The 14,341-nt window shown below is 39.6% G+C and overlaps 1 protein-coding gene across 1 annotated transcript; it reads left to right on the top strand.

Annotated features, from left to right (window-relative positions):
• Positions 1-2,610: 2,610 nt before the first annotated feature.
• Positions 2,611-8,264, top strand: dpt (dermatopontin). The gene is made up of 5 exons (XM_031730535.2): positions 2,611-2,662; positions 2,757-3,138; positions 5,595-5,720; positions 6,555-6,662; positions 6,831-8,264. The coding sequence occupies exons 2-5, from the start codon at positions 2,870-2,872 to the stop codon at positions 6,895-6,897; spliced, it is 570 nt and encodes a 189-aa protein (XP_031586395.1). The 5' UTR covers positions 2,611-2,662; positions 2,757-2,869; the 3' UTR covers positions 6,898-8,264.
• Positions 8,265-14,341: the final 6,077 nt, after the last annotated feature.

Raw genomic sequence — 14,341 nt, 5'->3', positions numbered from 1 at the left:
GTTTCTCAGGCACACTGATCAAATGGATTTCTGTCCTCACTGCACTAATAAAAGTTGTATATTGAACCCCCTAACATTGGTCTACTGTGACTGTAAGCGGCATTTTATTGTGGTAATAACTTCTCATAAAAATGTTTAATTAATCATAAATTGCTGATTATTTTCTCAATCAAATAATTGATAGTTATAGCCGAGAACCCAAAGGTACAGCTTTACAGTGTTTCTTTTATCCAAATAACCATTCCATGTTTAAGAAGCAGGAAGCTTCAAATGTTTGGGATTGTATCTGAAAAATTGCCTTTAAAGTCAAAAATGTTGCTACTTTCTTTAAAATAATTCTTTCACCAGTTAGAGGCTGATGACTGACTCTAACTGAGCCTGGTTATTCCTGAGGTTTCTTCCTGTTAAAAGGGAGTTTTTCCTTCCTACTGTTGCCAAGTGTTTGGTCATAGTGGGTCTTCTGATTATTGGAGTTTTTTCAGTATCATTGTAGTAGAGTTTCACCTTGCAATATAAAGCGTCTTCAGGTGATCTTTGTTATGATTTGGAGTTGTACTAATGCACTGTTATTGTATTATTGTAATCTGATATATTTAATCAGATTAAAAAGAGTTAAAAACAAACAGGTAGACTTTTTAGTGAATGTCAAAAAGGGGTAATTTTATCCTGTTGAAATTAAAATGATGCTTTTGTCAACTGTAATTGGTGCATAAAAGGAAAAAATGGGTTGTTTCAGACAATTGCTGGATTTTTGCTTGGCAACATGATGAACATTTTGATGTATTTTTAAATGTGAAACCTAAGTTTGATCATAACTTTCACCACACTGTTTGTGTGTGTGTGTGTGTGTGTGTGTCTGTGTGTGTGTGTGTGTGTGTGTGTGTGTGTCTGTGTGTGTGTGTGTGTGTGTGTGTTTCTTCAAATTTATGACATAATTAAATATGTGTAAAAATTTGTATGACTTACCATTGACTTATTTGCAAGTGATGTCTTATGACTATAATAAAGCGTCATATTTTCCAAGCAATTAATATATTTTAAAAAAATTGTGGTTAGAAATAAAACCTTTAAAGTCATAAGAATAATATAGCACGGTAAAAAGTACAACCTATGTGTAAAAAAGTTGGGACATTGTGTAAAACCGGTATTATTTAAATGTAGCTGAAGAGGAAAAAAAAGATGGAAAAAAAATTATTATTATTATTATTATTATTGTCTGGATGGATCAGTATATGCTGAAAAAAGACCTTATATTTAGCTATATTTAAATAATTTCTTCCAAGAATCCCTCCCCTTTTATAATCCAGTACTCAGGTAACTACTCATATTTAATCATATGAACAATATATCTTTAAATTAAATTAATAAATGAAAATAAAATAAATCCAGTCTCCAAATGTGTTTTTGTCCATATTAAACTTACATATACAAAAAAACAAAACAGTGTGTTGACAACTTAATGAGGTGAAAGATGTGCTCCAGATCCCTTGTGACGTCTTCTTGTTAGATTTTTTTTTTTTTTTAAATTAGGACATAAAATAAGCAAGCGTGACCAAAAGCAACACCTGCAGAAGTGATTCTCACACCACGCTCCATAAATAATCCAAGCACATCTTCTGACAGCAGTCATGCTTTTACAGGAATGCTGTTTCACAGGAACAGGAGAAACTGTGGAGATGTTTAATAATGGTTTTTTGCCAAACAGCAAGGAAACTTTGCAATCATCCACTGTACTTTTTCCCATGTGCATGTGCATTTGTGCCTGGTTTTCACACATTCTAAAGGTGTGTCATGTGTGTTACTGTTTGCAATGGATATTGCTCTGCTGAGGTCTAGTGCCAGTTTTTTTTAATGATATTAAATGCTAACTTGAAGCTGTTCCTCTAACTTCCCTTAAACCACGGAAAGGAGGTCACAAATGTAGAGCTTAATGTCTTTAAAACGGCTCAGTAGTTTCCCTAAGCAGCTTGGCTCTTGTGTTTTGTTTTTTTAAGTCACACATTGCACGAGCAGGGCTAATCAGTGTTTTCCTTTGGGACTATTTTCTTGGCATGGTAGTGAAAATTCACAGCACAGCACTGAGTGTGTGGGAGTGACTCGCACTTAACTGCAACACCCATGTTTATGGTCACCCACAGCACCTCCTGTGGCCACTGAGGCTCATTTTAATAGTTTCTCGTGTTTAATTTCCACACAGTAAATTTAGTATATATGAAAAACTTCATGTGGTGGTTGAAAAAAAAGAAAAATTCTCGGGCTAAAGGCTGTATATAAAAGATGGAAATAACTACTGTGCTGCCATCAACTGTCCATTTAGAAGTTTGCTGTCTTGTCTTTGTTTGTTTGTTTTGCTTTTATTTTTAACACCAGATTCTTTTTTGAAAAAGCTGAATGGCAAATTGTCTTTTTATTCAATTTATTGCGGTTAAGAAAAACACATCATATCAACAATTTGTATAGTTTTTCATGATTTTGAGCACAATATTTATACAGACCTGCTGCACTGCTCAGTTTTTGCTCAGCTGTTGCCAAACTTAAAAAAAAAAGAATTAAAAATTTGGAAAAAATAAGACATCAAATATTTAAGATGATTTCATCCTCCATATTTAGACGGTTAACACGCGAATGCATTCTCCAGAGGATTACAGCGCTGTCTTTTAAGGTAAACCTTCATCTGCACTAGGACTTTGTGAAGGCTCTGTCTCAGAGTCCACCTTAAAATGACGTGAGGTCTACTTGTGGATTTATCCTGCCAGCTGCAAATTACACATCACTCCTGGATACAAAACATCTGGACAACAAAAGGCTTGGAGGAGTATAAGCTGAGGCAGATGTGAAGACGTGCAGCAGATGGACTGATCTCCTCATCATGAATCCAGCTCTGGTGCTGTTGGCGTTGCTGGCCTCAGTGGCGGCTCAGTCTCAAGACCATTATGACATGGGCTGGGTCAATGGCTACCGTCAGGGATTCAACTTCCAGTGTCCCCACGGTGAAGTCATCGTGGCCATCAGGAGCTACTTCAGTGAGAATGATGGCTCCGACCGCCTGTGGTCGTTTGAGTGCCAGCCCACACCTGCGGGTCTGGGGGAGCCCAGTGACTGCTGGTGGGACGATATCAACCGTGCTGGGATGGAGTGGTGGGTCCGCTAAGTCTTAATCAGTCTTTTACTTACTTGGTGCCAACTTTTATTTGCTTTTTAAAACTTTTACAGCTGTGTGCTGAGGCATGCTGGAAGACAGTCATATGTGTTCCAGGTTTATAGTTAGATCAGAAAATGTCATTCATGTTTAAGCAGTCAGCTGTAAGTTGGCTCACAGCAGTAAATCATTTAAAGGATCTCAAGTCTGACATATGAAGATGCACAAAACTCAGTCTGCTTAACTGTTGGAGTTTATAATCTTTCTGAAAATGACGTTATACTAAATGGCTTTTAAGGGCTTTAGCCAGCTAATTACAGGAATACCAAAATAAGTGATGCACAGTGATTGAGAGCATTCGGTTGTAAATGCACTCAAAGGAAAATCCCAAATGGAAACATCAGATTGCAAGCAGGAAAATCTTGTTTTTCCTCAGTGCAGCAGCTGTGGACACACTTGGATTTGTTCTTTTATGTAATAATTATACAAGTAATGCATCCTGGAGCCAATAACCATCACTCAGCTGTTAACTTCAGGCAATTCCAAGAGGCACAGCTTTGTTGGTTGTTGCTCTAACTAGCCCTAAAATGCCACTGTTACTGGGTGGATCACTTAAACACAGCAGCAAAATCTCAGGAATAGACATCACAGGCTTTAAACTCATAGGTTCTATTATTAACTAAAGGTGGAGATTAAAGTGCAAAGCAGAGGACCAAATATAATCCCTGTGAGGTGTGAAATCAATCAATCAACACACCACCGAGAGTTTAGAAATGGTCCAAATTCCACAATAAAAAGATCAGTGTGTCTGTTCTCCCTGGAGTCCCAGTGCAGTTTAACGTCCACACATCCACAAAAAGAGGTTTAGCTGAGTTAGACTAGCTAACTTCTTGCTAACTTCTATCTACAGATGATACACCAAGTTCTGATTGAAGGATTTCTAAATCGAACTGAAACACAGCGCTGAAAGAGCTTTGAATGTAAACAAGGAGATTAAAAAGCATTTTCTAAAGTTGGACATATAATGATGTGCCACTTGGTGGCTAGCTACAGAGCTATGGTTAATGTAAACACATTAGCACAGGGAAGATGGAGGACAAGGGTTAAACTGTCCTTAATAAAAGTTTATAATGAGGGTTCCCAATGAGCAGAGGACCAAACCTTAGCCAAGAAAACCTCTGAGACAATCCATCTGCAGCACATGGTTAGTCGTTTATATGATGGAGGAGGTTCTCAGAATGGTAACAGTGCTGAACCTGTGAGAACAGGAAAAAAAAATATTCAGTTATGAAAGAAACCACCACATAAACACTAGCCTCTGCACTTGCTCCGCTTTATTTACTCAGGCATTTCTTACATTATAAGCAGATGCAACCAGCCAAACATAATTTCAAAGCAGTTATTAAATTACTTTTTAAGCTGAAGTTCTTTGGACCTATAAGGTTGTCATACTCAGAGTTAGTATGTAATAACTTTCCGCTGTTCTCAGACTTTCCACATATTTGTCCTTCTGTTATTTTCATAAAACATTGCTTTTTGTTCTGTTGTTTCATTCAGAGGAACAGATCCAGGTCCTCCTGGGTCTGTATGAATCACCATCTCACTGCAGAACAGCCATAAGTGTTTTCCGCTGAAATTTCTGGGAACAGTGAATTTTAAAGGGCTTCGTCCAATTGTGTTCTTTAGGGATATCCGTGCATTTTGTAGGCCACAAGTTTCACATGTTTCTGAACTTTCGCAATATGCCATTCATAAAAAAAGGATAAAACGGATCGCTGCAATGCACAATAGACTCAGACAGTAAGAATCCACTAAAGCGAAGAAGAAAATAAAATGAGTCCTTTCCAACTTGATATAAACATTTCTGACTAACTATCAGTTCCACTGAAAGGTTGATCTAATTAAAGGACTTGGGTCAACCTTTAGAAAACCTGTTTGGGTCTATGATTCAACCCGCTGTTTACACAGAGACGTCAGTCTACAATTCCCCCTCCAAACAGACCGCTTATCTGTTTCAGATGACTCTTTCTGGTTTGGAAAGCAGAACACATTTGTGCTCTTTAGATTTATTTCAAGTTGAGCTTGACTGCACCCATCCCACTGATTGGTCTGCAAACACTGTGAAGGCTCTTTACCGCAGCCTCGCCTGCCCCTCGTTAACATAGCTGTCTGTTTGAATTACACCAGGGATGACATTAAACTGCAGGGAAACTTAACCCCCGACTGAATGGCTGGAGGCCAGGTCCATGTTGCCATGACAAACGTCTATGCATGCTGCATCCCTCGCTGCTCAGGCTTGGTATTTTTCGATGTCTATAGCCCAAACATAAAATAGCTGGTCTTTCCACCAAACTGTCTAAATGAGTCTCATCCAAAACTGTTTCTCAGCTTGTTAACTGTTGAATATATAATAAGTAAGTGTTACTCACTTAATGACTTTTATATGTCTTTGCAGGACTTCAACATGCACCCGTAACGGCCTGGTAGCAGGTGTTCAGAGCAAGTACTTTGAGTCCACTCTTGACCGGGAATGGCAGTTTTACTGTTGCTTCTACAAACGCCGCTGTCCCTACTCCTGCATGTAGGTTTTCAGATTGGAATGGATTTCGATTTTTTTGAGTGGGGATGCAAAATTCAACCATAGAAATTGTGAACAACTTGAGGTTTTGAAGCGTCAAGCAGAAAATTTTAGATGTCATCAACTTTTTGAAACCAGACTTCACAAGTCTGGTTATAAAAGGAAGTTTTATCCCCCTTCCTGACTCTAATAACGACCATAATGTGACCACAGAATTTGATCATAAAATTACGACAAAATAAAACTCGTGTTTTAGTGACTGAACCCATAAACTTGTCAGGAAAGTGCTTACTGAGCTCATTGAATAAGGGAGCTGAGTGTTATTTTCTCACAGACTTCTATACAACTGGATATCTTTTTTAAGCCAGAGGAGTCGCCCTCTGCAGGCTATCAGAAAGAATGCAGGCTTAAGGCTCTTTAACTCACTTGCTAGCCCTACAGTATTACCTCATTTTTTTCCCCAGTCAGACCATATTTAAAAAATAATCACACTGTTTTAAATACACTTTAAAATATCAATTGACACCATTAAGCCTCCGAAAAATGTTCACTCTGGTTTAAAATTAAATGAGACGTAGGCTAATTTTCACATAGACTTCTAGGCAGTCACACATCTTTTCTCCTGCCACCTGCTGGACATTAGACAGAATGCAGGTTTAAGCCATATTGGCTTGACTTACATCTTTTGTACAGTATATAAGATGTTACTTAGTTGGCTTTAACGATGCTGTTAGGTAAACTGTGAGTGTGGTATTAATGTTTTTATCTGTAATGCTACAAAACAGACGGACTCCATCAGCAAATGGTTATAAAATTGTGATTTGCTGCTTCCTGCAGGAAGACCACTGACATTCCTGAATACTACAGAGAAGAGGGAGAGCTAGTTGTCCCAAGTTATGGATACTTCATCCGAGGTGCCCAGACCACCTTCAGTGGAGTGCTAAGGTTTGTCAAGAACATTTTTCCATGTCTAACTGCAGCTGCAGTTTGTATCTTAAAATCAGACCTACGGGATCAGAATTTATTGGCACACCAGACGAGACATGGAGGAAATGATAAAACTTGATTCACGTGTGATCGTTAGACTCACAAGATGTTCTTTCTTTCTTTCAGAGATCGGCAGTGGAAGTACATCCTGTGCAGAATGACAGACTTTGACTGTGAATTTGACAATTTATAGACATGTGAGGAGTTTTTTTATTGGTGCATAAACATTTTTAATACATATTCACATATACATTTAAAGGTGACCTATTATGCCTTTTATTTTACTCTGTCTTATATCTCCTGTTCCAGTGGCAGGTGCTCATATTAAACATGGCCAAAGTTACAAGTAATCCCTGTGAGCCAAACGCTACATACGTATATCCATCGCTTCAAACAGCCAATCAATCAGTGAAAGAGAGATAGGCGGTTGCCTTTGGTAGTTGCTGTGGCAGCTGCACTGGCAAAATTACCCCGCACAGTTACTGACAGCCGAAAGCTGTTCAAACCTTCTGTATGAGAGGAGCAGCCAATCAGGAAACAGCTGGTTTAAAGGGAGGCAGTTTTTGTATAACGTTTCTGCTCATGTTCATGGACAGAGATTCTCCCTTTTTTGTTTGATTAGACCTGAAGCGAATGTGTTTCTACAGTGAGTGCTGTATGTTTCAAGACTCTTCATATGGGAGGCATCAGCCTGGCAACCGAGAAAACTGATCTTTAGAAAAAAAAAAGAAATCTTCCTTTAATCCAAACCCTGTTTTTCCGCAGTTAACGTAGCACGTAATTGAAAATCCAAAAGAAGTGTCAGGCGTTTGAAATATTTCACACCACTGCCATTGGGGCTATTCCTGTTAATTTGATTTAAACGAGTTTAAACCAGAAAAAAACATGAGAACGAGCTGCACCAGGGCCCCGTATAAGAATAAAATATGAAGTTGGAAATAGGTCCCCTCTAAAACAGTGACTTGGTTCATGTTTTCATCCATATGTATACATATGTATATTTTATTTTTTAACCACTGTTTCTATTAGTCTGGCATGAAGAATATAAACATATCATATAAACAGTTAAAATGAACATCTCCATGATGGTTCTGTGGGGGATTTGGGCTCCACTGGGCTCTCTGGACAGCTTCAACCTTTTTTTTTCTTTTGTTTGTTTGGTTACTGGATGAAGTGGAAGTACATTGGCAGCACGTTACAAACAAAACAAAACAAAGTGAATTTGATACTGTTAATGGCTGTGGAAAACACAGCTCATCAGGCTCTCCTCCAAGATTTCCCAAACACGTGACTTTCATGCACATAATCGCATTCACAGAGCTGACTGAGATACTCTCCTGGTAGTAACATTGGATCAGTCATGTTGGGAGTAATGAGAGGCTCTCTCTGAGTCAGTGGCGAAACAAGATTTGCATGCAATGAACGAGGTCCCATCTGCTTCCTCTGTCCATCCTTTATTAAAGTGTCTTGTCCAGTTTGGCAATTATAACCTGTACTTAAATCCATGTAACCGTGCTGTGTGAAAACCTGGATTAAAAACCTCATTTATTTAATGTGAAACTCTGTTGTGTTCAGTTTTAATTTTATTTCACCTAAAAAAAGTGAAATAAAAGGCTGTGACGGTGGCAACAAGAGCTTTTATTGAAACATTAAAATAACCATGTTAGTATCTCGGAGAAAGAATAATGCAGCTACCCAGCTGTGATGACATCAGCAGCTTCTCTGGGCTTAAATTGGCTGAAGGTAAACTCCAGACTGCTTCATATCGCCATAAGTAAAAGCTCAGAGGCAGATTGTTTGGATTATCTGTTCAACAGCTCACAGGGTTTTATAAAGAAAGCTGCGTTCAAGTCACACAACTGAACAAACAGATGGAAGAACCACAGGAATGAAAGTGTGCAGAGAGGTAAGAGACTGTGGAAGGTAAATCCCCCGGTAGCGCCTGTAAAGCTGATTAGTGAACAAATATCATATTTGTTTATGGTGACGTTGATTCCCGATGACGTCGTGGTTTTAAGGCGCCTTAAAGTCATAAAACATGACAAAGAATGCTTGACCCGAAACACAAAAGTTTATTCCTGTATTTGAACACAGGAAAGACGGAAAATAATACGATTTTTTTTTGTAAATATGCTTTTAACACATCATTCAGTTGAAATCCCAGAAATGTATGTTGATGAGGATAAAATTTCAGGGCTGAAAAACACATTTAAGCTGTGTTAGAAACTGCAACCAAGACTCACAGTCTACATGAAAACTGTACATTCCAGATAAGCAGATAAGGAGTGTGTCTTATGCTTACTTTAACTAGAATTTAATCCCATATAGTGGAGTTAAAAAAGCCAAAACCTTTTTTTTTTTTTTTTAATTTTTATTAAATCTTTCCTCTGAATCTTCCAATAGCACATCAGGACCCCACAGCCTAATAAAGCGTCTAGCAGCCACTTTGTCCTCGTTCTCATCTAGTTTGTTTTGGATTTCTTTACCAGCTTGACTCTCAAAATCTGTCCAAACTTCATGGAGTGAGTTGGGTGAAGGTCACTGGGGTCACTGGACTGTCTTGAAAAGAGCTGGGGCTCAAGCCAGCAGCTTTCAGAGCTGTTTGTTTATGGCAGCTGCTATCTCGGAGCACGAGCCAAACGCCGCAGCCGATCACAGCTGTCCCCTGAGCCAGCGGCCGGTGGAGAGCCACACGCCTGCAGAGGCCTCCCGCCCTCAGAGACCTGCAGTCCCTGTGGTGCAAGTTTCCTTCCTGAACTGAAAAAGATGGGGAGATATATTGTCCGGCTTCCTCCTCTCCACCCGCCAACACGTTTTCATTACGGCCAGATGAAAAACGATTCTTTCAAAACAATGCTCACACTGACTATAATTAAAGTTTATAGGAGGAGCCACAAAGCTATTAAAGTCTCCTTGCTGCAATCACTTTTCGGATACTCTATAGTTAGACACTGTATAATTAAGAACTAAGTATGCATTTGAGGCAGAAAAGCAAAAAAGAATTTCAATTCTGATGAAAACCTGATTCTGTTTTGGACAAATCCCTCAACTTTTAAAACGCTCACACTGTATCTCTGCTCCCTTTTATGACCACACTTGCGGGCGTAAATCTGGATTTATGGTATGTAATATGGTAATGTATTACATGGAAGAACATTATATAAAAGATAAATGGAAACAGCTGCTGTACAGCTTTGTATGACAAAATGAGGAGCCCTCTAAAGAAAAAGCAAACGTCCACAGTAGGGTTAGTGCAGCCACCTAAACCTAAACTTAAAACTTCAGTGTGGAAAAACTAAAATAAAAGACAAAAAAATTTAAACTAAACTGAAATTATATGTGTCAGAGGACTAAGTGGAAGAAAATGGATGAACAATGAGACAGTACAGCACCTCCATAAGAAGGAAAAATAAGAATAAATCATAAATAAATGGAAAAGTTTAAACAATGACTATAGCACCTAGCAGGGAGAGTTGAGGAGCTCATAAGAAGTCTTGTTTTAATCTTGAACCATTTGCCAGACAGGAGCAGCTGGACCGGTTTGGGTTAGTGAGGATACAGACTGATCACTGCAAACTGCAGAGGTGGAGCTGATATCTGGCAGCTCTGTCCAGCAGTTGTAATGACCCTCTGGATGGCTTCCTGTTCTGCCTTTGTGCAGCTGAACAGGCAGAACAGAACTCTTATTGCACATTGGTTTTCTCCCCTCAGTTTCCTGAAGTAAAAGATGTGTTGTTGAGCGGCCAAAGTTGTGTCGGAGTCCCAGGACAGTTGGTCTCCTTTCTACCCCTCTTCTTATAAGCAGACTCCATGTTGGGGATGAGGACTGTATTAAAAGCAGGATCGTAGTCAATAGAAAGCATGCAGACATACGTGTTCTTAAGATCCAGGTTCTTCAGTGCTGTGTGCACCTGATCTCCCTGTAGGCAAACTGGTAGCGTTCAAGTAAAGTTGGTATAATACATGTGACGGTTTCCTGACCAGTCTCTCCAGACTGATGTTGTTTCATTTGAGATTAGTTTTCGAGGCCGGCTGTGTGGGGTCACTCAGGCTGAATCAAATATTCAATAAAGCATAAAGTAAACCTATTTCTAATGTTAGCGTTAGAAAATGGATAGTTTCCTTTATGCTGGATGCCAACGGTAACTGTCGGGATGAAGAGAGGCGCTCACATGTATTCACAATGATCGATCACAAGAGCACTTAACCATAATGCCTGTTTCATCAAACACCAAACACTTCTGTGAATAAAAGAGCGCATGGGATGATTGTACTCAAATCTGAGTGCCTCTTTCTCTCTGCTCAGAATTTAAAGCCAGCTGGTGCCGGAGTTCATTAGCTGTGAAGCTGAACGAGTTGAATAATAGACTGAGTGGCATTCATGCTGGAAATCCTTTTGAAAATTGTTCTCAGTCTTCCCAAACAGTGCTCAGAGTGTAAAGCTGGGTAAACACTTATTAGGAGCTGGCTTATTTGTCTCGACTGTTGTCTGGTGTTAATACGTATGAAGACCAATTAAAATGTTCCAAAGCAAACCACCTAGACTGATGCCCAGCATGCTGCAGGTAATCTGACAATGTCTTGATGCATGCTCAATCATGCAGGTAAGTAAATCCCAAAAGGTTGATTCTGTTCATCTATTCAATTCAATTCAATTCAATTCAATTTTATTTATATAGCGCCAAATCACAACAAAAGTCGCCTCAAAGCGCTTTTCATTATACAGTAGATAGCACATGACTTCTGAGCGTTCAGTCTCACGTTTTGTTTATCCAAGTGACTTCTTGAGTGCAGGTTTCCCCAGCCTTATAAACGCTACATTTGTACAATGACTGAAACTAGCACCACTGAAAGAACAACGGGCTGTGAGGTCAGTTCCTTGATCATTAATATGCAAATTGTTATGACCACTGATCAACAACCACTGATCAAAGACCACTGATCAATGGCCATGAGTACCATTCACAGAGAGTTGGGGAATGGCTGCAATCACAGCATTTTAAGGTGGTGGAAGATGCACCCTTAAGCCCCCTCCTCCATTCAGAGATGGTCTTTCCCTTTTCACGTAAATGGCCTCCTTGACTCCGCGCTCAAACCAGCGTTCCTCCCTGTCCAGGATGCGTATATCCTCATCATTGAAAGGGTGTCCACTGGCCTGTAGGTGTAAATAGACAGCAGAGTCCTGGCCTGACAAGTTAGCTCTTCTGTGTTGTCGCATCCGCTTCACCAGAGGTTGTTTTGTTTCTCCGATCATGGCAATCCTCCTGGCACTTAACAGCGAACACTACATTACTCTGTTTGTTTGGGGGGACCCGATCCTTGGGGTTGACCAATTTTTGCACAGTGTGTTTTGGGTTTTAAAAGCCACGGAGACGCAGTATTTAGAAAAAATGGATCTCAACTGTTCCGATACTCCTGACACATACGGGATCCCTACGAGTTTTCGCTTAGACAGCAGTTGTCCTTCTCTCCTGGATCGGCTGGAGCTTTCTTTAGGTGCCTTCCCAGCTTTGACCAGCTGGGATAACCACATTTACTCAGGGCCTTCTTGATGTGATGTTCTTCCGCTTCCCTGGCAGCTGTGTCTGTCATGATGGTGTTGTAGCATCCCAATGGCACCCAGTTTGTTCTCCAGTGGAAGATCATTGTCAAACGTTATATACGATAAGTAGCTGAAAATGAACTAAAATCTAAGAAAATATACCTCATTTCAACTTAATTCCAGCGACCCTCTCATATCATTACAGTCCAGGGTTCTGAGACTGAATTAGTATTCCAAAACAGGTTCCCGGGATTCAGAAACTAGTGAAAAACTGAGTTTCTGCTTTCTGTGTTTACTTTGCTGTTTTTCTGGATCATGTTCATATAGGCCTCCTTCTTTGCATGATAGAGCTTTAGCCTGCATTTCTCAACAGTGAGCTGGTTTCACAGACACTGATTTCTGGAAGTGTTCGTGAGCCCATGCACAGAATCTGTCATCTGTTTTTAAAGCATATAAGACAATGAGATACTCAAAGTCTTCACAAGTTCACGCTGAGGAACATTATTCTGAAATTGCTGCACAATTTGTAAATGCTTTTTTGCCCATCTCCACTTCTGAGACGCTCTGACTCTCTACGATGCTCTTTTTATACTCAGTCATGTTACTGACCTGTTGTTAATTAACCTAATTAGGTACAAAATGTTCCTCCAGCTGTTTCTTTTTAGTACTGCTTACTTTTCCAGCCTTTCATTTCCCCCCTCCCAGATTTTTTTGAGACGTGTCACTGCCATCAAACTCAAAATGAGCTAATATTTTAAATAAAACAGTAAAAGGTCACAGTCTAAAGTTGAACATGTTTTCTATTTTCTGCTGTGAATAAAATATGAGTTTATGACATCTGAAAGACACTCTTAGAAAGGAGATTTTTAATCTCAGGAGTTTTTCTCATACTGGGAAAAAAACCCACAGTTCCTCTAAAACTAACTCAAATCAAATGTTCTCAGGCAGCAAAGAAGTGAGCGGCTTTGTTTGGATGTTCAGGGATAGACCAAGTGTGCGAGTACCATGCAGTGTGACCCTGACCCAGCTCCAGGGCTTGCACAGCTAGCCTGTTTACTTTAGGGAGCCTCTGCTCGCTCCCACCGCTCTCACTCGAGGACAAAAACAGCTGCCTGGATTCACGTCTGACGATAAGAGGCTCCACAGAGCCGTCTGAACACAACTCATATTGAACGAGTCTTTATTACAGAACTCCACCAGTTTTCTGAGAACACATAAATCATAAAGGTAAGAGTTTAGTGTGTATGTGCAGGGCAGTGGCCAATTGGAAGCCATTTAAAGGGTCAGTTCAATCAAAAATATTGATCCCTGTGAATTCTGTTTCAATCCAAAACGTGTGGTGGAGTAAATTCTACATGCAGTGCTTAGAGGATTAAAAATGGCATTTAAAAGAATAATTAAACAGGAAGAATCTTTTGCAGAAAAATTCTCATTAGTCTGGTTAATCCAAAAAGCTGACTTTTAGGAATTTTAATAGGGACTATTTCTTTTGTAGGAAATCACTTTAACCACAAACGCTGCAGAACTAGATACCACTGTGGCTGAGTAAGGACACATGGTTTCTGTATTTTCTGGTTTGGTTAAATGCTGAATTTTGGTCCTTTTTAAAAGGTTTAATTTGTTTTCGTTCGCACTGAAATGAGACCGTGGAAATTTAGAGGAACCACAGTCAGAGTCAGCGACTTTAAATATGCAGGATTATGGAAGGAAGTGGGTAAACAACAAAAATGTTTACTTCCTGTTTTTTGACTTTACACAGATACAGGCCAAAATCACCGGGTTGGATATCACATGAAAAGCAAGAGAATAACCAAACAAAATCATCACATCGACCACTCAGGCCCAACATGAGGGTGAAGCGGATAGTGCTGCTAGAGTGCTGTGTTTTGCTGGGAAACACCAGTTGATGTTAAATTTGTGTCACCTGGCACAACATCACTGCAGACCACAGACTGTATATTGAAGATGAACATGCTGTCGCCAACTGGTTAGCGAAGTCCTGTTGAGCTGAGTGCTTTTCTTAAAGCCAGCTAGGTGATTTAGAATCTCTGATTCAGCGTACCATTTTATGTGGAGCAGATAAGCATTTTTTTTT

This window comes from Oreochromis aureus, linkage group 23, assembly GCF_013358895.1.
Source record: "Oreochromis aureus strain Israel breed Guangdong linkage group 23, ZZ_aureus, whole genome shotgun sequence".
Lineage (NCBI taxonomy): Eukaryota > Metazoa > Chordata > Actinopteri > Cichliformes > Cichlidae > Oreochromis > Oreochromis aureus.
The sequence above is the reverse complement of the archived record's forward strand: the minus strand, read 5'-3'. Positions and strand labels throughout refer to the sequence as shown.